General features: G+C 35.2%; 1 protein-coding gene and 1 long non-coding RNA gene across 4 annotated transcripts in view; one reads left to right on the top strand and one right to left on the bottom strand.

Moving 5' to 3' along the window:
* The window catches only part of LOC127882254 (DNA-binding protein RFX6-like), a 52994-nt gene that overhangs the window by 24103 nt on the left and 4486 nt on the right, over positions 1 to 24405 (top strand). For all 3 annotated transcript variants that reach the window (XM_052430801.1, XM_052430820.1, XM_052430811.1), the window contains exons 6-18: positions 1707 to 1734; positions 5402 to 5509; positions 11831 to 11908; positions 13672 to 13785; positions 13991 to 14040; positions 14352 to 14511; positions 16346 to 16487; positions 19674 to 19768; positions 21610 to 21727; positions 22055 to 22174; positions 22516 to 22727; positions 23050 to 23206; positions 23603 to 23899. In XM_052430801.1, coding sequence (XP_052286761.1) covers positions 1707 to 1734; positions 5402 to 5509; positions 11831 to 11908; positions 13672 to 13785; positions 13991 to 14040; positions 14352 to 14511; positions 16346 to 16487; positions 19674 to 19768; positions 21610 to 21727; positions 22055 to 22174; positions 22516 to 22727; positions 23050 to 23206; positions 23603 to 23899 — 1679 coding nt within the window. The remainder of the gene's footprint in view (positions 1 to 1706; positions 1735 to 5401; positions 5510 to 11830; positions 11909 to 13671; positions 13786 to 13990; positions 14041 to 14351; positions 14512 to 16345; positions 16488 to 19673; positions 19769 to 21609; positions 21728 to 22054; positions 22175 to 22515; positions 22728 to 23049; positions 23207 to 23602; positions 23900 to 24405) is intronic.
* LOC127882269 (uncharacterized) lies at positions 8905 to 14497 on the bottom strand. Its single transcript, XR_008050470.1, has 4 exons — positions 14350 to 14497; positions 13952 to 14033; positions 10067 to 11034; positions 8905 to 9828 (listed from the first exon to the last, which is right to left on the bottom strand). It is a non-coding gene; the product is annotated as an uncharacterized LOC127882269 (long non-coding RNA).

The raw sequence follows: 24405 nt of genomic DNA, 5'->3' as shown, positions 1-24405 counted from the left end.
TGGTCATTTGGCCAAATGGTCCCGAGAGACCCGTGGGATAAGGATTTTTGTTTCGATGTTGGTGCCACCTCGTGGCATTTACATAGTTCAATTGTTAGTTCATTTTGGTTGCCTTTTCTCACACCTAAAATCAACTTTAATAGAAAAGTCGTCAAAAGGTTTAAAAAGTATTAGACGAAATGAAAAAATACAACTAAACAAGTAAAAATTCGCGCATTCTTAACGGCAATGACGCTGTTTTTATTTATTGTTTCTGTTTTTTTATGACGCGCGGTAAAAAAATGTACGCACCTTTTTTAGATAGATGGTTTCGTGTGAGATTGTGAACTTTCAGAGGTCAAGCGACTGTTTTAGAGCTTGATTACATGTATTATGTGATCAAGTGTACTTTAAAAACATTTCTTTTTAAACGACGGTTTCGTTAGCGACCATATTCTGGAAATTAAATAAAACAAATAATGGGATTATTTTACAGATCGGTATTTAGGTGTATATTTATTTATGACACAGCGCCAGTTGGGACATACTCTATATAGCAAAACGCTCCTTGTAATGTTTCACATACCCTGGTCTTACGATTTTATGCCGTGTTGTTGTGGGCATTTGTTAGTTTTTTATCATTAGTTTAATTAATCGGGGATCGTTGATTAATTTTATAAGTTGATTACAAGAGGTTTTGCTATTAAGTTTGTATCGTAGATCAGCAATGATAAAGCACTTCACGACAAACACACACACACAGTGGGCCAGTTCAGAAACTCGTGCACGAATTCCATTTATATATAATTACAAAAGTATGTCTTATATATCTCCAATTTATCTTACCTCGCAAGCCCCTTTTGGCATTCGAGGACCTAAATGTATTTTTGATTGGCACATGCCTCCCATGCGTTCTGGATCATGTGGTCTGTGTTCAGCTGACCACGCGCTATATTTATGTATCTAGATACGAATGTATGTCTCGCCTGCGCAGGATGACTCCGTAGTTGGAAAGAAAGCTAACAATAGGCTAATGTTCGTAGCTAGGAATGGCAAAATTTGTATCGGCATTTAATGAACTTATTCGCGCCCGAAGCTTTTCCAAAATGGGTTTATCTTAAACCCTAATATTATGACATGGTCACCCCAGTATATTGGATATACAGAAATGTTTGTTCAGAGAGATTGGTTGATGCGTTTGTAACACCTCGTTTTTGTAGCAGTAGGTGTTACCAGGCCATTATTTGTAGTGACCTAAGCATTTGAAATTAAACCCGCCTGAAAAACTTATTTGCCTTTATTTAATAACAATATTTTTAATTTAAAAAATAGAAAAATTGTTTGATTAAAGTAAACACCCGTTTCATGTTGTTGTTGCTTTTTTAATATTTCTTATATCTTCATCTTAATGTCGTTAAATTTGTTGCTCTGATAAAGGCACTTATAAAATTAATACATTTTTTTTAAATTATTAAATAACACGACGACACATATATTCGTTAGAATCAAATATTAGTGGCATTGTTATAAACATAACAGGCGTTTTATAGTTGGCCAACCTAGAGTTCAATGCATAATGTCAGCATGTTCAATAGGTCTACATATATAAATGAGAATATTCGCATGAATACTCAGAGTTTTGACCAGTTTGAATCTTACAATAATACACTTATATATCCAATTTCAATTTATTACACATACTTCAATGTAATAATGACCCTTTTCAGATTTTCTGGCTGCAAGCTAAAGAACGAGGTAAGAATGATGTTTTTATGTTGTAAAACTAGTATGTGTTACGTGTATGAAAGAACGTCATAGATAGTTACATATGATTTTATCACTGTAATTTATAGCTTGAAGTCGTGTTAATTAATGAAAAAAATGATTCGCGTTTTAATTAACATACAACCTAATATTTCTCGTTTAGCAGTATTATTTAAAGAAAAACAAGTTCATCGCTTTGCTTTTAACTGTGTTAATTAAGCAAACGCAGCTCGGGTCTGTTTTGTAAGCATGCTCTTTCTGATGCCATTTGTTTACCAAACTGCGATCCCAAACATATTTTGCCATTTATCAGCTGCAAATTGTAAGCATGACGCACCAGAATTTCGACCAAGATTAAATCATTAAGCCAGTCGCCTCATCTTAATAGATTGTAGTAACGCTCAAGCAAGCTTTACGCGGATCTTCATCTCAACATTTAAATCCATCAAAGAGTGCCGTGGACACTCTCGTTTTCTTTGATGCGAAATTAATTCGCGTATTATAATTACGCGACGAAGTTTGCTTTTTGTTTACTTTAAACACGCATTTGTTTTAATTTTGTTTTACCACAAAACAGCAAGACGACAAACTGCTACAAATGAAGCTGTTTAAATAAAGGTTTAAATCCCCATCTTCGTACTTGTTCCCTCTTCCTTTCATCTTTGTATACATGATAATATAATCAAAAGTGTGTCAAAGAATGTTTATTACTTTCCTCCCAACCCTAGATACCTGTGCCTTAGGCAGGTATTTCGGATGTGTCTTTAGTCGGATGCATGGGCGCGAGATGCTCAGGGGTGCTGCCGACTTGTTTGGTGAGGCAATACCAAAAATTCTACTTCGGTTTATGTCACAACCGTTGACTCACACGTCTTTATTGTATTGCAGATTTACAACGTTTTATTTAACAACTGCTTTAAATACTTACAATCGAATAAACGTTCGTCACAATCTTTACCGTTTTAATAAATTATAACAACGTCGAGATCATTTCATGTAATCTATTTAAACTTATTATTGAGTCGCTTGTTATATATTTTTCCTTTCGCACGCATGCTTTTAAAAATATAGGGCGCAATGAACGATGATCACAAATTGAAGTATGTATTGAAATAAACGCGATCTCAAGGAAAAGCTGCATGTTATTTTGCATTCACAAAGGAAACGTATATTTAATGTTTTCTTGGGATGTTACACATAGGGCTGTCGTAATATTTAAACTTCATAAAAACTAAGAAAATTTTATCTCCGGCCTTACGTAATCGCACGAGCCACTTTATTAACTTTTGTAATTTTGGTTTAAATGAGATCTTATCTAGGATTTACCGAATCTGGCTAAAAGCACTTAAAACGTCGAGAAGAAGCTGAGAGTAGATAAAACTACAAAAGTAAAGGAAATAGAGAAATTGTCGAAACTTTTCCATTTGTTTGAAGCTAATTCAAAAGCTAGATGCTAAACGCTGTCCACTTATACTGACGCCACAAGGAAAATTGCTGTCTGCTATGGCGTATTATGTTCAAATTATCTACATCGTTGCTGCAAGCAAAAGCATAGCCATTACAGAGTAGATTGTGCATACAAAATGTAATAACACCATGCAGGGAATTGCATAAAGTGTATTTGTATTACCATTTGTCTAAACATTTAAAAGGTTCGGTTCAATATAAACTAACGTGCGTTATAGCATACATGCTTATCATACGATTTGCATCGTAATTGATGTATTGTTTAATTGATGTTCTTATTCATCTGTTATTTTATTGGTTTTATACATTCAAACAGGTATTGGGACGGAACACATATGAAATAAAATACAAATACTCGTACATGTTGAGCACAACATTTTTTATGTTTTCACAATATGCATGCCAATATAATTAATGTGGACTTGATAAAAAACAAAAGAAAAACGCTCAAGAGACGAATCCCCCTGCTTTACATTTACATCTAAAACACATTTATACAATACAGAATTTGTTTTATAGATGTTCGATGTCAGCATATGTCTTTAAAATCGATTCATTTGCTGAAAATTACAGGATGGATTGCATGTGTGCAAATAAACAAAATTCACAAACGTGGGCGACATTCAAAGAATGCAGACCATTTAAATGTTCAAGACACAGTGTCTGAACATCACCTCTTCGCCGTTTGTCCGCATTGACAAATATGCATCCCGCATTTCAGTCTAGCAGGACTAGCGTCTCATTTGTAATACCGTTATCATCTGCTGAGATAATGTACTTTTGTTTAGACAAGAGTTTGGATTTCTTATCGTTTCGGTAGTCTTTGTTAAAACGTACACAATCGCCTTGTTGGTCGAGGACCAATTCTTTTCGAGGGACGGACTCGTTTATATATCAGTGATGGGAAAGTGTGTGCGGTTTGTTTATGCGATCTTTGATGCGGTTTGTCACCAACGTATTTCAAAACGCACAAAACACGCAACCTTGTTACTCACTGCGCCTACATTATTCGAAATAATCTGACGTTTTGGCGCACGCCTTTCTTTTCACGTGATTTTCAGCTTTACTCCCACCTACATGTATGTACTTTAGTGCACACGCAAATTGATACAATCAACTGTGGCTACCATGCGTTTTTCATAAGTAATGCAAAAACTGCTTCGCATGACGCGTGATTCCAGCTTTGGAATAAATTGCAGTTTTATATTACGACATATAGACACAGTAATCATCTGTCTCGAAAGCAGTGTTGTTCAGTGAACAATGTTCACTCTTCGTCACAACGTCTCTTTTTATTAACCCATTTATGCCTAGTGGACTCTCCCATCCTTCTAAATTGGATCCATTTATTTCCAAAATTAGGGATGTCTAGTATATTTATTTCTATATTTAGAATATTTCTTACAGAAATTCTTTTAAGCAAACAGCGCAGACCCTGATGAGACGACGCATCATGCGGCGTCTCATCTGGGTCTACGCTATTTGCCAAGGCCTTTTTTCTAGACGCTATGCATAAATTGATTAAACAAAAAGCTTATAAAAATGCGAATGAAACTGTTTCCGACTGACATATATAAATGACACGGTTTAGAAACTTACCGGTAATCTGCAATGTTGCAATAATGAATTGCAGTGTTGCAAACTTTAATGCGTGTACAAAAACTGAGAAACATGCATGTGTTGTTCTTTTGCAATTTAATTAAAGCGACTATGGCGATTCAATTGTCAAATTTGCATTTCCCCATAGCCTAAAAAGATATATTGACATGACCGAGGGACGTGAAGTAAAATATATAAACTGTCTTATAATGGTACAATAAGTAACACGTTATGTACCTCATTGTAATTAATAACAACAGAGTTTAAGTAAATATCTAAACGTTCACCGGTATTTGTTGCTGGACCAAAAGTACATCTATGTGATGCATGAACAAATCTTCATAACATATTAGGATTTTTTAGAAGGTGTAGAATGTCCAATCACTCAGTTGTCCAATGTACAGCAAAACATGTGTTATTTTTATATTTATCGAACATTTATCTGTTTTGATTTCTGTAGTAAGGTCATATATATTCGCTTTAAAATCAACCAGAAAAGAAAATATGTATAGAAGTGAACATGTGTTTGATTGTTTAGCTAAAAAAGTGCATTTCGCTTTGTATTTATACATTGTTTATTCTCTATTTGAAGGGAGGGTTCACCAGAAAGTATTCTCTAAGCTCGAAGACGGGCACATTACTTCCGGAGTTTCCAAGTGCCCAGTATTTACTTTTACCGGCAAATATTCAGAGAGAAAAGGTAAAGAATGTGTAATATTATAAGAACTGTTTAAGATATATTCAAATGCATTGCATGATAAGTAAATGCATTTTGGATTGTACAAGTCACATTATTTAAAAAAAGGTATACATTCAGCTAGATAACAAAATTAAATAATCTTCTTGTATTGCACACATTCCTTGTACAGTTGGTAGAGATGTTTTAAATTCTCAAATAAATATTTCGTTAATCTTCAAAAACATTTTACATTGTATACAAACATTCGTTTTATGGTCATATGTTTATGTTGTTAATTTGTTTGAATGTGTTTTAACATGTGCATGAATAATATTCATTCCGCACACGACACCAATTTATTTCTTATATCTCTTTGAAAAAGCAATTCGTCCAGTACAAACTGTAGTTTGGAATAGTCTTTCCGTCCAGACTTCAAACTGTAGTTTGGAATAGACTTTCCGTCAAGACTACAATCTGTAGTTTGCAAAAGTCTTACAGTTCAGAGTACGAACTGTAGTTCGGAATGGTATTTCAGTCCATAGTACAAACTGTAGTTTGCAATAGTATTTCCTTCCAGAGTACAAACTTTAGTTTGGAAAAGTCTTTCCGCCCAGAGTACGAACTGTAGTTTAGAAAAGTCTTTCCTTACAGAGTACAAACTGTAGTTTGGAACAGTCTTTCAGTCCAGACTACAAACTGTAGTTTGGAATATTCTTTCCGTCCAGAGTACAGTGTTGTTTGGAATAGTCTTTTCGCCCAGAGAACGAACTGTAGTTTGGAAAAGTCTTTACGTCCAGAGTACAAACTGTAGTTTAGAAAAGTCTTTACGTCAAGAGTACAAACTGTAGTTTGGAATAGTCTTTACGTCCAGAGTACAAACTGTAGTTTGGAATAGTCTTTCCGTCCAGAGTACAAACTGTAGTTTGGAATAGTCTTTACGTCCAGAGTACAAACAGTAGTTTGGAATAGTCTTTACGTCAAGAGTACAAACAGTAGTTTGGAATAGTCTTTACGTCCAGAATACAAACTGTACTTTGGAATAGAATTTCAGTTCAGAGTACAATCTGAAGTTTGAAATAGTCTTTCTGTCCAGTGTGCACACTGTGGTTTTGAATAGTCTTTCCGTCCAGTGTACAATATGTAGTTTGGAATAGTCTTTCCTTCCAAATTACGCACTGTAGTTTAGAATAGTCTTTTCGCCCAGAGAACGAACTGTAGTTTGGAAAAGTCTTTACGTCCAGAGTACAAACTGTAGTTTAGAAAAGTCTTTCCGTCCAGTGTACAAACTGTAGTTTGGAAAAGTCTTTACGTCCAGAGTACAAACTGTAGTTTGGAAAAGTCTTTACGTCCAGAGTATAAACAGTAGTTTGGAAAAGTCTTTCCGTCCAGTGTACAAACTGTAGTTTGGAATAGTCTTTCCGTCCAGAGTATAAACTGTAGTTTTGAATAGTCTTTCCGTCCAGAGTATAAACAGTAGTTTGGAATAGTCTTTCCGTCCAGAGTATAAACTGTAGTTTGGAATAGTCTTTCCGTCCAGAGTATAAACTGTAGTTTGGAATAGTCTTTCCGTCCAGAGTATAAACAGTAGTTTGGAATAGTCTTTCCGTCCAGAGTACAAACTGTAGTTTGGAAAAGTCTTTACGTCCAGAGTATAAACTGTAGTTTGGAATAGTCTTTCCGTCCAGAGTATATACTGTAGTTTGGAATAGTCTTTCCGTCCAGAGTATAAACTGTAGTTTGGAATAGTCTTTACGTCCAGAGTATAAACTGTAGTTTGGAATAGTCTTTCCGTCCAGTGTACAAACTGAAGTTTGGAATAGTCTTTACGTCCAGAGTACAAACAGTAGTTTGGAATAGTCTTTCCGTCCAGAGTACAAACTGTAGTTTGGAAAAGTCTTTACGTCCAGAGTACAAACAGTAGTTTGGAATAGTCTTTCCATCCAGAGTACGAACTGTAGTTTTAAATAATCTTTCCGTCTAGAGTACAAACTGTAGTTTGGAATGGTATTTAAGTCCAGAGTACACTCTGAAGTTTGGAATAGTATTTCAGTCCAGAGTTCAAACTGTGGTTTGGAATAGTCATTCCGTGTAGAGTTCAACAAGTAGTTTCTTAAGCATAATTGTGCTACTGAATTGTCGCTTGGTCGTATTGAGTTGTTTGCTTTCCTGCATTAAAAGGTTCAAACGCTTGAGAAAGAGATTCAAGCCTGTTGATTTGTTTTCAAGTTATATTACCTTATCACAAATTAAGCATGCAAATGAAAAGCACAATTACACCAATTCATCGATGGACGCAATTTATTGGTCATGACAAACGTCCCAATCGTTTAAGGTAAATTTGTTTCTATCGAACATTTATTACCTTTCGGAAGTCAACTGATGTTTTAATCTTCCACAGATACTACAAATATTTGTACTTCAATAAGAACTTTCGCGGGCCTACAAACTGTCTACTGGGTTTAATCTAATATTGATGTATGTTGACTGCTCTATACAGATTTGAAATTTACACATGGTTTTAAGTACGTGAACAATTGGGCACAAGCCCTAATCTTTTGTTAAGCTTATCTCCCCGAACATCATAAAACATGATGAATATGCTTTCCATTGTCCTGTACCACCAAAAATCCTGAATACAAGATGAGGCACGCTCGAAATGAGGCATCATCGTATTTCCTCTTGAGATTTGTTTGTTTATGTATGGTTTTGATTTTTTTTTTGGTTAGTGTTTATTGTGTATTTGTATCATTAAGATAATTTAATTCCCATTGAAAACATGCACAGTTTGAATACTAGCAAGATGTGATGCGTATGGGAACAATAGTAATATGTTGCATTGATTCGCACATGCGATACTTTCTAATCCTAATAATAAAAATATTTATAAGAAACAGTCATGTATTTTAAAAACCTGATCGTTTAATTTTTAAAACATAAATATCATACTAAAAGCTTTCAATGAAAACTCGTTTTAGGATATTTATAAACATTAATGTTCTACATTAAAATGTGTTTAACATGCCTATAAACGTTAATTGTTTGTTTGGTTAAATTGAATAATTCTGAGCAGCTACGTGCTTCAAAGATGTCACTGTTTATAGTAGAATTCATAAGAAACGTGTGCCTAAAATATACATGTGAATACTTTCCTTATGTGTTCGTCTGTCTAAGGTAAAACCTAATTCTCATCAGTCATGTTTTTATTTCAGGAATCTTGGTATTTGCCTGGTGTATCTTTTATTACGCGTGTGTTCTGTAAACAACTTAACTCATCAATTTATTATCACACGGTAATGTTAAAAAATGGGTAATACACAGAATCTCTTTTCAGGCTTGGCGTCTTACTTGCATACCCTTAAACGTTTGCATATAAACGATATTCTAATCAATGGAGTTTTAAAAAAGGCGTACAACAATACCATGGGATGTCGTGTTTTAATCAAGGTTAAAGTCGAACATTTGCCAGTTAAGTTTTGAAAAAAAAACATGTTAAATATATCGTATCGGGGCTCGTGTTGTTAAATTATATTCTTATACAAATATTTTTACGTAATTAAAACATGTGTTGCTGAAAGAAAATGTTCATAAAATCGAATCGTTTACCAGATCGGCATCTAACAAAAATCTATAATTATTATGTATAAGCGACAAGTGCATTCTTAATCTATTATTGGCATACATATTCATATGCCGAGCACATATACACGCACGTTACCTAAGCCACACCATCGTAACTGTAATGTATGCCCATTCCGTGTACACAACTTTACACTACCAAAGCTGTACATGAGACATACATGTGCAATTGTAAATCATACATATGTCGTGTGCATTACTGTAATACGCTAACTAAACTACGCCTCCGCATTTTCTCTGTTTGTTTAAATGGGTATGCACGATTTTGACATGTTCTAAATTGTAATATTGATAAAAAAAATATGTTACAATAAACAAAATAGGCAAGAAAATTATACATTGATAACGAATTTCATAAAATGCAGCAAATACAAATTAGCGCCCCGAGCCGATTGTGACGAATATATTTCGTACACATTTTCCTACAATAACCGAAGCATTCGTCCTTTTATTAGGATCGGAGTGAGTGTTCGTGTGTCGTTACAATAAATATCGTTGCAGGAAATTATCAAAGCGCTGAAGGCACTGTAGGTGTTCGCTTTTGTAAAATGTCGTCCTTGATGAGCTTGTGCGCATTGCACAGGCTAATCAGTATGCACAGGCTAATCTTATTTGACATGCATTAAGCCCCGTTTTCCCTGAAAGCAGCCAATATGTACAGATTTCAATGATAAACAGTAGACTTGTCAATGTCGCCTTACAAGCTGTTAAAGGTGCCTTTTCACAGATTTTGGCATTTTTTAACTTATTCATTAAATGCTTTATATCGATAAATGTAAACATTGGATCGTAAAAGCTCCAGTAAAAAATCAAGAATAAAATTAAAAAAAGGAAAAGAACATTGCCCGGACCAGGTTTCGAACCAGTGACCCCTGGAGTCCTGCCAGAGTCCTGAAGTAAAAACGCTTTAACCTACTGAGCTATTCCGCCATGTACACTTACTTGACGTATTTTATACCTTATATAAGCAATCTTCGTAGTTTCACAAAATTTAACGACAAAAACAGAACTCTCCAAATTATTCAATCGTTTCGCGTTGCAACGCTTTATAATTTTTAGGTTTTAAAATCGTCAAAAGATGCATATAATGGCTATATTAGACCATGGTAAATGTTCAGTATTACTGTTTCCTCACAAATATCATAACTAAAACGAAAATTTGCAAATCTGAAACAACTTTTTTCAATTTTGTCAATTTACCAAAGCGTGAAAAGATCCCTTTAAACACTATTAGTCATTTAAACCCTCTGCAGTGTACCAGTGGTGAACTTTAAACAGGCAAATGTGGTGGTTATCTTTCCTAGCAGACGCTCTATATAGCATTTGTCGTCTGCTGCAACAGGCAGTGGTTGTCTTTCCATACCATACCTAAGGCTTCTAAGCACATACTGATTTGCAAAACATGGTCTGCAACATTAGTGTGAGCTAACGCTCACACTAAAAATGATCCGTAAAACTAAATTTAGATTCACATCGTACATGCATGATATACATACTGGCAAATTCGACATTACATACATGTTTGATTTCAGTAATAAACATCTGGCTTATTTCACATTGTTTGGCACTTGTTCTTCTTAACTTCTATTTTAATTTATATTGAAATATATGTATTATACGTTTTTACACATTTTATATCAAATCATAAATATTTGACAAATCCACTATCCACTTTAAATATGACACGCGTCCCAATTTTACAATGCTTTGGACGTCCTTATCGGATGGCATATCCTCGTGATATCTCTGGCATATCCTCGTGTTATCTCTCGACCGTGTTCATTTTCTACTCCATCAAGAGTCTGCCGTAGAAATAGAGACAGGTGTCTAAGTTTAATTACCTTATTGATCAACAGTCGTTACAGGAACGGCTTGTTTGTTCTCGGAGTTGACTATTGACAAGGAAACGCCTGAAAAAATATTACAATACAAATGATACCTTTATGAATACCACAGTTTGAATACAAACGGTTAATGAGTTTGCTATCTATCAATTTAATTTGATACCGAATTACTTTAAAAGATAAGATATATCCTGCGCAAAAAAAAAATTTGGTGGAAAAAATATCTTTTTAATGTTTTGAATTTCATTTAGAGATGAGACACAAATGGAAAATATGGTTGTAACTGTTTTCAATATTTTTAAAACATCCATAGTTATGTTGTGGATTGCATTAACAGTATTTTAAGGTTCTTAATAGACGTTAATTAAGAAATGCGAAACATCAAAATAAATGTTAATGGGCTATTTTAATAAATGCCGAAAATAAACACAACACTTATATAGACGTTAGAGCGGCAGGATTATCAGAAGAAATATGATTAATACTATGTTTATTAAATACACAGTTTTCATATCATGACAGCGACTCTTCGAGCAGATACGTATACCTTTCGAAAAAATAAAACCGGATTCCATGTTATCTCCGGTCGTTATTTAATATTCCTTGTGAACTAACAAAGGAATCATTAAATCCCGTAATAGAATTTCACTAAAGCCGCTTTCCTGATCTCTTGTCAAATGTGGAATTATTCCAATATTGTTGTTCCAGTGAGATCATTAATCACACTATGGTATTCTTTAATAACTTCTTTTCAAAATATATCTGTAAGTTATTAAGTACATTTCTCTGATGTTCTCTTAATTATTTCGTGTGTGGTTATTTGCCAGATCTTTCTCTGAATTACTTTCGTGTTTTATTTCAGGTGGAGACATTTATAATGATGTACAAAACACACTGCCAGTGTATTCTGGATACTGCAATAAATGCTAACTTTGAAGAGGTAACCATTTTGTATTATTTCTTTGAATAAAAATGAAACGAAAAGGCGGCGTGGCCGGTTTTTTTAATCACGGGTGTGTTTCGTTGTTGCTATCCGTTATTTCGTTATTTCCTTTAACCCATGTCTGCCTAGCGTCTAGAAAAAAGGCCTTGGCAAACAGCGTAGACCCAGATGAGACGCCGCATGATGCGGCGTCTCATCAGGGTCTGTGCTGTTTGCTTAAAGAAATTTCTGTAAGAAATATTCTAAATATAGAAATAAATATACTGGACATTCTAATTTTGGAAATAAATTGATCCAATTTAGATTTATGGGAGAGTCCACTAGGCATAAATGGGTAACCATTTGCCCTAAATATCCGCTACACGTCCCATGCCTTCTCTATTTGTACTTTATTGTGCGTATGGTGGGTCGCATACTTATACCTAAGGTATACAAACGATATCTCGAATCTTTATTTATTAAGTCATTATACATAATATTGATTTCTATTTTTGCATTAGATAGAAAATTGATAACTATATGCCTGATATACATCAAATAAATATTGAGTAAACGAAACCGAAACGCCGTAATATTATGAGAGTGGCTTCGTGCTAGAACTGATCGTGTACACAAATCACGGTCATAAGACTCAAAATTATTAACCTTGCACGCACCGCATTCATAAAGTGGTTCGTCGACGTAGTGTGGGGTAAATCCAGAAGCTCAATTGTCCATAAATTAATTATGTTCCAACGGTGGTTGGTTTTATTTACTCTTTTGGAGAACAAACGCACACAAGTCAAGGATTATCGCAATTTGTTAGGAAAATATTGGCTTAGATTCGTCTTAATGATTATTCTGCATGATTTATTAGAAAGCATGTCTTATCTGGACGACAAGGAGTAGTAGTCAATGTTTAGAGCAGTGTTCATTGTAAAGTTAAATATCGCGATATTTGCTCAGTGGTATAAATTGCGGACGCACACCTTGTTCTTAATTTTGGTTGGAAAAACATTAAAAAAGGTTAAAGGCAAAAGTTATCAAATGATGATTGTGGATTTTGGACAACCGACACGGTAACAGAGGCTGCGCTTAACTATTTCAAATAGCTATGTCATCTCTGGTCATGTCAACTTAATTTGTATTCAATGACGAATGAAATAAATGAAAGTTTTCCCCGCCTTTCCCTCATTGTAAATACTTAATACTGAGTTTTCTCATTGAACAAAGTTACATTATAATATGTTGCTTTTCAACTAAAACTGAAACAGAAACGAAACATATAGTCCTTAAGGGATTAGATATGTGTAGCGTTCTGAGAAAACTGGGCATAATGCATGTGCGTAAAGTGTCGTCCCAGATTAGCCTGTGCAGTCCGCACAGGCTTATCAAGGGCGACACGGTTTTATGATATTTTTCGTTTAAAGGAAGCCCATTCTTACAGAAAATCTTGTTTAGGCGGAAAGTGTCGTCCCTGATAAACCTGTGCGGACTGCACAGGCTAATCTGGTACGACACTTTACGCACAGACATTATGCCCAGTTTTCTCAGAACGCGACACATTTAATGATGTTAAAATGATAAGTACGATTAGATTTAATTAAGAAACAACACATTTACTTCATATTTTACCACATATAATAAACACAATCCTCATAGTGTGCCCCCATCGACTGCTCGCAAAAGTAATTAAAGACACCGAAATTATTCGCACAAATGCATTATAAAGGTTTACACTAAATAGTTTATGTTAACGATGATACATATTTTCTTTCCAGATTCAGAACTTTTTGCTACATTTTTGGCAAGGTCTGCCCGAACATCTACTGCCGCTTGTAGACCAGGAAATCATTATAGATATTATATGTGTGTGCGACTCTATATTGTACAAGGTATGTGTGCCCTTTAGAAACTTTCCGAGTAATAACTGTTAGCATAATGTTGTTTTTTTTATTGTGTTTTTTGTTTTAATTTAGATGGTGTGTTCGGATAATAAGAAGGCATTCGAAATTATATAACTATCATTTTAAAAGTATTTGTGTATGGGGACAAGCTTACCAATATTATTAAAGACGCTCTTATGATCGATAATTTTAGGTTTTGACGGAAGTCCTCATTCCAGCGACCATGCAGGAAATGCCTGAAACGTAAGTGCAATGTTTGACTGGTGTTTTACCAGTCGTTGACACATAGACATTACTCGCAAGTAGATATACTTAGTACTGAAAATGTAAATGCATTGAACAATAGCAGAGAACTAAGAAATAAAAATACTCGCCTTTTCCGTCACAATATAAAAATCTCAGTCCCTTGATAGTAAACACATTAAATATAATTACAATTCTCGTTGACATGGATACTTAACATTACTTGCTAGTAATATTTTAAAAGCGAACTTGTTACACATTTATCAATGAGTGTTTTTGTCAGTTCGTTCTTTTTTTTCATTCGCTAACAGGTTGCTTTGCGACATCAGGAACTTCGCCCGCCACTGGGAAAGCTGGATGACTTCTGCCCTAGACAATCTACCGGATCCGCTCTCAGAACAGAAACTCCCGGTAGCGCGACGGTTCGCATCCGCGTTGAAACGGCAGACGTCGTTCCTACATCTCGCTCAGGTAGATGGTCGGAGTATATAATGTCGATATTGATCATATTCAACGTTTTGCGTGTCCAATAATTATAGGTTATTAGACGTTTCACTGTACAATACGGAGATATATTTGGACGAGCACACAGTTTGACGTCATATTGGACGAGCCGTTACACAGTTTGACGTCATATTTGACGAGTCGTTAGGCGAGTCCAATATGACTTCAAACTGTGTGCGAGTCCAAATATATCACGTATTGTACAGTTTAAACGTCTAATAAGCTTTTTATTCTATATCCGTTTCTTCAGCTCTTTGTTTCATTTTAATTTTTATTTTAAAATGCTTTAATTGCATCTATGCTATTTTCAAGACAGGCGCCCGTGTGAGTCGATTATAGTACATTCGGAGACTTTTTCTCGGTAACGGCTTTTATCTTTATAAAACAATTGCTTAGTGCACTTGTACTCAACTGTCCAATATGGAAAAAAATACAGACTTTTTGGATCCAATACCGGAATATATTGGACAGTCACTTGGTATATATGAAGAATACCGATTGGATGAATTTATTGGATATAGAATAATCTTATAGACAAAACAAATAAGTTGTCTGTGTAAGATGTAAGTTGTCCACTTACATCTCAAAACAAACGGCTTGGTAGGTCCGCCAATTGTTTTTATTATACATGTTTTACTCACTTTTTTAAGGAGTTTCAAGGACCGAATTATTCTACGTTGTTTTTATATTAAAGCAGCGAATATAGCAAAAATTAAAATTGGAAAACCAAAAAGCGTTTAATGGTTCGCCGCCAAATCTGAGATGTTCATGATAGTGGAAACAAAGCATTTGTTATGCCTAAGGTATCGTACTTGTACTCTTTGAATCGACATTTCATTTATGTTAACAAAATATCTCACATAACATATGCTTTTGACAAATTCACGTCGATCAAATGAGTCGCGCTCTGAGAAAACTGGGCATAATGCATGTGCGTAAAGTGTCGTCCCAGATTAGCTTGTGCAGTCCGCATAAATTGGATTTTTGCTAAGAAGAGACTTCATTTTAACAAAAAGTGTCATAAAAGCGGAAAGTGTCGTCCCTGATTAGCCTGTGCGGATTTCACAGGCTAATCTGGGACGATACTTTACGCACATGCATTATGCCAAGTTTTCTCAGAACACGACTCAAATTATGCTCATGAAGTATATGTTTGAGTTTCATTAAAGCAACTATGGGCTTAAAGCACGTGTGTACATTTTCGTCCATAATTAACCCGTGCAGCCCGCATAGAATTATCGGGGACGAAACTTTCCGCTTTACAGGTTTGTTCGTTTTAAGAAAGTTTTTTCTAAACAGAAATCCAGTACAGGCGGAATTTTTCGTACCTGAATTGCCTGTCCGAACTGCTCAAACTGCGCAGGGAATTCCATTAATGCACATGAATACATCACAATAAAATACAATTGAACCGTGCTCTGTGAAAAGGGGGTTTTATGCATTGGCGTAAAGTGTCCGCACGGTCTAATCAGGGACGAAATTTCCGCCTAAACTGCATTTTTGTAAACGAAAAAAATATCACTAAAGCGGAAAATGTCGTCCTTGATGAGCCTGTGTGGACTGCACAGGCTAATCTGGGACGACCTTTACGAACATGCTTTAAACCCCATTTTCACAGAACACGACCCAATTATGATTTAAATGACACGACTTTTAGCCATCCGCGAAGAACGATAATGCATTTCTTTTATAAAGTGCATCAAGCGAAATAGTGCGAGGACAATATTATGTATTCGGCATTGATTTCTGATAAACTGTACGCTTGATAAAGAAAATAGCTTCACAATTTGAACTTGTGCAGACTGCGAGGCCTGTCCTATACGACGCCCAGTTGGTCAACCAGATGATCAGTGACGTCGACCGTATCGATCTGACGTCTATCGGTACGCATGCGCTGAATGCCAACAATGATGGCGACCAAGACATCGAGCTCAATGCCGAACGTACGTTTGATGCTTTTTTATATATCATATTTGCAGCAATTTCAATTCAGATATACCGCAATGTTTATTAATGCCATTATATTATTATCAGTTTGACAATATAAAGGCGTTTTACTATACAGTTTCAGTTATTGGGATAAGGCATAGGGAAATAGAGACTTACTGTTGATACAATATTTACTTGCAAGAATGCATAAAAACAGACGGTCACTTTCAGAATAACCCCTTGGATACGTATTTTTGAGCATTTGTACTCCATTAGAAAGTTAAATATAATTTTAGACCTTTCTTACTGCATTTAAGTTTTAAAGGCTTCATTTGCAACCCATATTGATAAGCAGCAAACAGCATAAAACCTGAACAGACTGCGAGTTACTCGCAGGCTTTTCCGGTTTTATGCTGTTTGCGCATAGCCATATTCACTTTGCCTCTGAGAGGTAAAGGGTTATATAAAAAGTTAAAGATGTTAGTCTTTCTATAAACATGTAATTACAGATATTATAAATCATTCGTCGCAAGAATGGTACATATTTTACGTTATTATTATTGAAAACAATTACGCATATGAAAATAGTTCCTTATATAAATTCGATTGTTGAATTAAGTAAATGTGTGTGCGATAATTTTGATTCGCTAAAACATAGAATAGCGGCCAAAACACATATGGCTTCTCAGGGAATACGCAGACAAAACTGTTTTACAAACGGTTTATATGAATTTAACTGACGTTTCTAGTAATAAAACTTCGGAAACTTCACTGTATTCACACATGCTATGATCATAGTTCCAATGAAACTACACATATTTGCATTTTAAATAAGATAACAAATTTTCCAGACCGTATCAAAATTTCACGTTCTTTAAGCAATCATTGACATATTTTTTTCAGTGATTTTGTTTTCTCGATTCAGATTATTTATCAACTTTTATTAGAACATTGTTCTACTTCTAAAATTAGGTTGTTGAATTATTCTTACGGAGTAATTGAAACTATAGAAACGATTTATACATTTCACAAATGCAATGACACGTTTTTGGCAAAAATATCATACTACTAAAACTTGCTTAAATATCACACATAATTTTACTTACTAAAAGCAAGCATCCTTCCATTTATGCCAAGTACACGTCTATTTGCAACACACTCGCCGTGTCAGCCTTGGGTCGTCAGTACAAAGCCCGTTTTCTATTTCCTGAACAATTCATAGACTGAGACTCTAGACGAGCGCAGATTAAGTTGCAACATACCAGCAATCCCGTCATTGACACAAGTTTTGCCGCAAATTTCGGTACATTGTTCTGTTCCGATATTTTCAACAGCAAAATTCTATTGTAACATCGGACTGCAAACGGTGAATTCACTCGATGCCCGACTGTATTCGCCATTGACGTCATCGTGTGTACGTTTCTAGGTGCGAAGGCGGTAAATACCTCGTCCTAAGGCTATGTATGGACTGCCTCGTCTAGTTACCTGTCATTTTTTGTAACTTTACAGCACAGAAATTCGTGCTACTACGTACCATGAACAACCTTCGCTCTGTTCGATTGAAAAATGTTGCTTGATTCTTTGACTACCGAAGAGCGTATAGAGGAATCCCCAAAAGTTTGGCCATACGTTGTGATTCAGTTCTCTTTGAAGACTTTACGCGATAACCATTAATGTGTAACTAATGCATATTGCATTTAGCATATTGTTTATTATATCACACTTAACGTTCGCCTTTTGCATTTAGCATATCGTTTATTAAATCACACTTAACGTTCGCTTTTTAATGTGTACATTGTTTTCCATTTATAAATACTATAAGGTATGTTTATTCTCTCGTTCTTCTTTTTTTGCACACATGTTTAATGTGGGTATGCACGATTTTCATATGTGTTAAATTGTAATATATTGATAAAATATGTAACAATAACACGAAGAAGCCAATTGTGAAGAAGATATTTCGTACATATTTCCCTACAATAACCGAAGCATTCGTCTTTTTATTAGGATCGGAGTTAGTGTTCGTGTGTCGTATGAATAAATATCGTTGCAAGACATTAAAATGATCCGTAAAATAAAACTGTGTCTTTGTGCCGTATGCACGAATCTGCACTAAAACTAAAATTAGATTCCCACGAGTACATGCATACTGGCGAATTCGACTGTACAGACATTTTCGATTTCAGAATTATATTATTTCGCATTTTCGAAACATGTTCTTCTTAACGTTTATTTTAATTTATATTGAAATATATGTATAACAATTTTTTACACAGTTTATCTTAATTCAAAAATATTTGACAGAATCGTGCATACCCACTTTAAAAATCCGTCCTGGAAACAAAATCTTCAATTTGCAAACTGTGTCGTTTGGGGTCAGTTCTAAATATGTTTTTAATTCAAGATGAACTGTACATATTGTTCCTTTATTTGGAAACATGAATTTCAATTGTCCGGCACATTATTAATTATTTAATGAACACGCGCTTTATTTGGTTGTGTTCAAGTTTAATTGTTTCACGCTTGGTGGTAAAATCGTCTGGTCATTGGCCCAACGGTCTTGTGCAAAAGCAGACCTCAGTTTTTAACCCTTTTTGAAAATGAAATGTCCACGTGAATGAGTTAAAACTCAGACGTGAATGTAGACGACACGAATACGGCTACTGTTTGAGTTTTTTTCGAGAAATAGCCACACATTTTACCGTTGTAAAAAATGCAAATTATACATCATTGTGTACACACCGGTAAACGTAGTGACGTCACCTTCTATGTATAGAATGAATTATACATTGGAAAATGGTACTCGATCATCTGATGTCAATGTACGGCGAGTTCATAGACCAAATGTGGAAGCAGGCATTAAGTATTGCTGTTTGTAAAAAAGCAAATTATACATATAAACGATTTCCTGATGTCAGTGATGTTCGATTTCAAAGACTTGACATGGAAGCACACGCATAATGTTACCGATTTTGAAAATTCAAATTTGGAATTAAAATAATGTTCGATGGTCTTCTTTCAATATTTGACGAGTGTTGTAGCCAGCTACAATACTGTTAAAAAAAGAAATTGTAATTAATTAAAATCGCCTGCTTCCATGGCATCGGATACTTGCTATGGAAGCCGAAGACAGAAGGGTGTAACTGTGTTAGATAAATGCCAATTATACATGCATATAAAGTATAATCGCCTACTTTCAGTGTTGCGCGAGTTTAAGGATCTTCTGCGGAAGCAGGCGACAGTTGAAGCGTTCACGGAATGGTTGGACCAGGTTGTGGAACAGAAAATCATTAAGGTAATAAATACGTGTCTATAAAAGGGGTTCTCATATAAATTTTCTTATGTTTGATATAAACTGTCTTAATAAATTGGGTGCAAATTCGCGAATTGTGTAATGTGAGTGTAAAATACACCTACATCAAAATTAAAATTATTAGTTAAAGTATAAAAAAATTAATACAATGTCTAAAAAAAATAGAACATTTCAAGCACAATTGTACAGAATCATTGTGTAGATAAAGGCCTACGTACCTTTAAAATCCATCGCTATTTGTTGACCAATAAACAACCGTTCAGAGTTCTGATTATTAGTTCATCGTGACTGATATACAACGTGCCAACAAAGAGCAATGTTGCGAACATTATTTCGACTGAAATGAATACGATCCACTACTTTTGCAAATGAAATGGAAACACAATATCTTGCATTGTTCTTTGGCAAGTAAAATATCAGGTACACGAATGGTACAATGACGAAATATTGTGGATTAGGCTTGACGCAAATGTGCTTAATATATGAATAGCATGCAGAGATGTTTAGTGCACGGCGCTCATGTAAAACTTGAAGCGGAACAAAACATTTATGTTAATGTGAAAAAAAATGCAGGTGTTATGCGATCATGGCCAACCCTATTGTTTCGCGTGCTTAACCCATTTATGCCTAGCGTTTAGAAAAAAAGGCCTTGACAAACAGCGTAGACCCAGATGAGACGCAGCATGATGCGACGTCTCATCAGGGTCTGCGTTGTTTGCTCAAATGAATTTTTGTAAGAAATATTCTCAGTATAGAAATAAATATAAAAGACACCCTTAATTTTGGAAATATATTGATCCAATTTAGAAGGATGTGAGAATCCACTAGGCATAAATGGGTTAAACGTTCGCAAGTAATGACTCGTTTGTTACTTAAAGGGATCTTTTCACGCTTTGGTAAATTGACAAAATTGAAAAAAGTTGTTTCAGATTCGCAAATTTTCGTTTTAGTTATGATATTTGTGAGGAAACAGTAATACTGAACATTTACCATGGTCTAATATAGCCATTATATGCATCTTTTGACGATTTTAAAACCTAAAAATTATAAAGCGTTGCAACGCGAAACGATTGAATAATTTGGAGAGTTCTGTTTTTGTCGTTAAATTTTGTGAAACTACGAAGATTGCTTATATAACGTATAAAATACATCTACTAGTGTAATCGGCGGAATAGCTCAGTAGGCTAAAGCGTTTTTACTTCAGGACTCTGGCAGGACTCCAGGGGTCACTGGTTCGAAACCTGGTCCAGGCAATGTTCTTTTCTTTTTTTTAATTTTATTCTTGATTTTTTACTGGCGCTTTTACGATCCAATGTTTACATTTATCGATATAAAGCATTTAATGAATAAGTTAAAAAATGCCAAAATCTGTGAAAAGGCCCCTTTAAGCCTATTGTTGTCATTGTAGTGCAGTCCACAAAGGCTCGTCCGAAATTAGCCTGTGCAGTCCGAACGGGTTAAATTGTTACGACACTTTTCATAGACTGGTTTTTGTCTTGAAGATACAATGTTTAAACAAAAACGTGCATAAAAGTGTCGTCCCGGATTGGCCTGTGTGGACTACACACTCTAATCTGGGACAACACTTTCCGCAATGCATTTAGTCCAGTCTGCCTTGTATTCTGAGATGATATTTTAAAAAACATTCTTGAAATGAATGTACTGGTGTTAAAACTTTTTTGCGTTTGTGAATTAAATGGACTCGCATTTTTTTAAAGTACATAGTCAAATGTATTATATCGACACATGTAAACATCCGATAATCGGATATCATCATATAAACCCCATATTAGCTTAATGCAACATATTGTCCTTTCTTTCAGCCCAGCAAACAAAATGGCCGCTCATTCAAAAAACGAGCCCAAGACTTCCTGCTGAAATGGTCGTTCTTTGGCGCTCGAGTCATGCATAATCTAACGTTAAACAATGCTCAATGCTTTGGTAGGTATTATGCTAACATAGTTTTGCACATTTTTGTATTTTGAAATAAATAATTTCTGTTTCCATTAATCATTCAAGTTGAGCCTTATGTGTCAACACCAAACGGAAATTGCTCAACGTTATTAAAACTCATGAGCTATATACATTTTTACCTATGTAAAAAAACGTGTGTATCTTCAGGCAGTATATCTTGCTTTATTTATTTTAGCAATGCGAATCACTATGAAATAATTAAAACCATCTTCTTTTCGCTCGCATTCGTTGAATTCTGGCATTTCGTATGTAAAAAATAAGGCAGTTCATTCCAAGGGTTCTCCCCAATTTCAGCATCATTCCATCTCATCCGAATGCTGTTGGACGAGTACATTCTTCTGGCAGTAGAGTGTCAACTTCATAATGAGAAGGAGACCGAAGTTCAAACATTATTAGACAAACACATGAAAGCTGGTAGGTTGTAGTAAATTTTGCATTTTGCAAATATATTGTATGCTGAATATCATTTGATTGATTTCTCTTGAATATTCAAATGAATATTCACAAATAAACCAACTATCTAAATTGTTGGTGGTTTCAACTTTCTTTGGTTGTTTAAATTGTCAAATTTGTATCAATAACTTTTATTTCGTTTTCTAACGGTTGTATGTACAACGACATGTGGACTTTTGGTGATTAATATTTATTTAATACAGTTATTGGCAAGACTGCATTGTAAAGCTCCAAGCAAAAAATCTTTTACCTGCATCACATGTATTTGTAATAACACAATGGACTATCGACACTTCTTGCAGACGAAGTTGGTACGCGGCCACCCTTGGATACCACTCCTAGCACTTGCTTCGTTGCTAACCGGGTAACTAAGGGCGTGACGTCAGACGTGAAAAAGGAGACGTTCATTTCTGGCCACATGGGCGGTGGTGGCGCTTTTAGGGAATTTCCGGCTCCGGATAGAGAGAACTACCAGAATCCGTTGCGTTCAATAAACGACCTGGTTGGTTCGCAGGTACAAATTAAATGCAAATATTGTCTTAGTTTAATAAAAGTATAAGTGTTAGGAAAATATTCAACTGTTTGACCATATTTTGAAAACTATTATGCTAAAACAATCAGTTTGGATGAATCTAGCCTTTATAAACATGTAATAACAATATCGCCTTCCTCATGCAAGACATAAAGAATTGTACTGACCCTGCTTTAAAATAAAATACTCTGTATATGTACCGGGTATATTTATTTTTCTACATGTTTAGATATGCTTATTTTTCATGTTAATACCATGTGTGAAAATAATTGATCATTAGTTAATTCCTGCCCAATTTTTTCAGCCGATGCCGGGTCAGATATTAACGCCGCCAATCTCCCCCTCCATGTCGAACATAGCCGTGCCCAATCCCACCCGGGGCTCCGTCATCAACCCCGGGCCTCTGTACAACAGCGTCTCGTCACAGCACTCCTTCATGCAGCCCTCATTCTCATATATGCGTGAGTGTTACACATCTCTTTTTCGTGTTTTTTTTTTGTATCGAGTTTGCTAGTATTTACCCTTTCGGTGCGATTATTAAGTAGGCTTACATAAATAGCTTTGCCTTTCTTTTTCTCCAACATAGTTTCCCGAAGATTTTTAATCAATTTAATGCATAAAGTAACACAGCGCTAGAATGACAATTAAAATAAAGACCCATAACTGGTTACGTTTTTCCTTGATTCACATCTTCTGGTCAGTTTTTCAAAGTGTTATTTTCCTTTTCGATGTTTCGCGAATGTACCCACGTGTTCATATGTTTGACATTTTAGCATACGAACACGTGATACTCGAGTACTACGATTGGGTAAAATTATGATAATTTGTTACGTTTTTAACACAATTTTATATTGCAGCTCAAGATTTGAGTAATGTTACGCCGCCACATTGGGGAAGCACCGGAAGTGCCTTCCGGAACCCGTATGCAGCTTCCGGTGGATTCTACTCCATGAAGAACGACTTCGATAATTACTATTACAATGACAGTGTCACAGATTCTCTTTACAATGGTTTCCCGCCATTTTCGGTGTTGCAGTCAGGGCCAGGGTCGCACAGTTTCCAGCAGAATTGCGTGCAGCAGACGGGATCGGCTTTTAATATAGTGTCAAGCAATAGCGGCTATGCGAACAATCAAGCGAATTTCGCGCCTCAAGGTACGCGTTATTTGCATCGTGATTAACCCATTAATGCCTAGTGGACTCTCCCATCCTTCTAAATTGGATCAATCTATTTCCAAAATTAGGGATTTGTAGTATACTGATTTCTATATTTAGAATATTTCTTACAGAAATCATGCGGCGTCTCATCTGGGTCTATGCTGTTTGCCAAGGCCTTTTTTCTAGACGCTAGGCATAAATGGGTTAATCCTTGACTACTACAATTGTGTTACTTAGTGCATCATATAAAAAAATATATAGAGTGTAATTTTCTTCAGGGAGTAAAGGAGTAAAACACTCTTTAATTTAAAGCAGTTGCGATGCAAGACATCTGTTATTTAAATTGGTATTTATATGGCTAAATTTATATATATTTAATTATTGGTAATCATGACTTGAAACGGCACGTCATTATTAAGACTGATTTTGCTTTTACAGATTTTGTCTTACTGAAACTGTTTGTCGATGATTTTTATCGAATCTTGAGGCAAATAAGGACTTTG

Source organism: Dreissena polymorpha, chromosome 1 (assembly GCF_020536995.1).
Source record: "Dreissena polymorpha isolate Duluth1 chromosome 1, UMN_Dpol_1.0, whole genome shotgun sequence".
NCBI classification, from domain to species: Eukaryota; Metazoa; Mollusca; class Bivalvia; order Myida; family Dreissenidae; genus Dreissena; species Dreissena polymorpha.
This window is presented reverse-complemented; position numbering and strand designations above follow the sequence as displayed.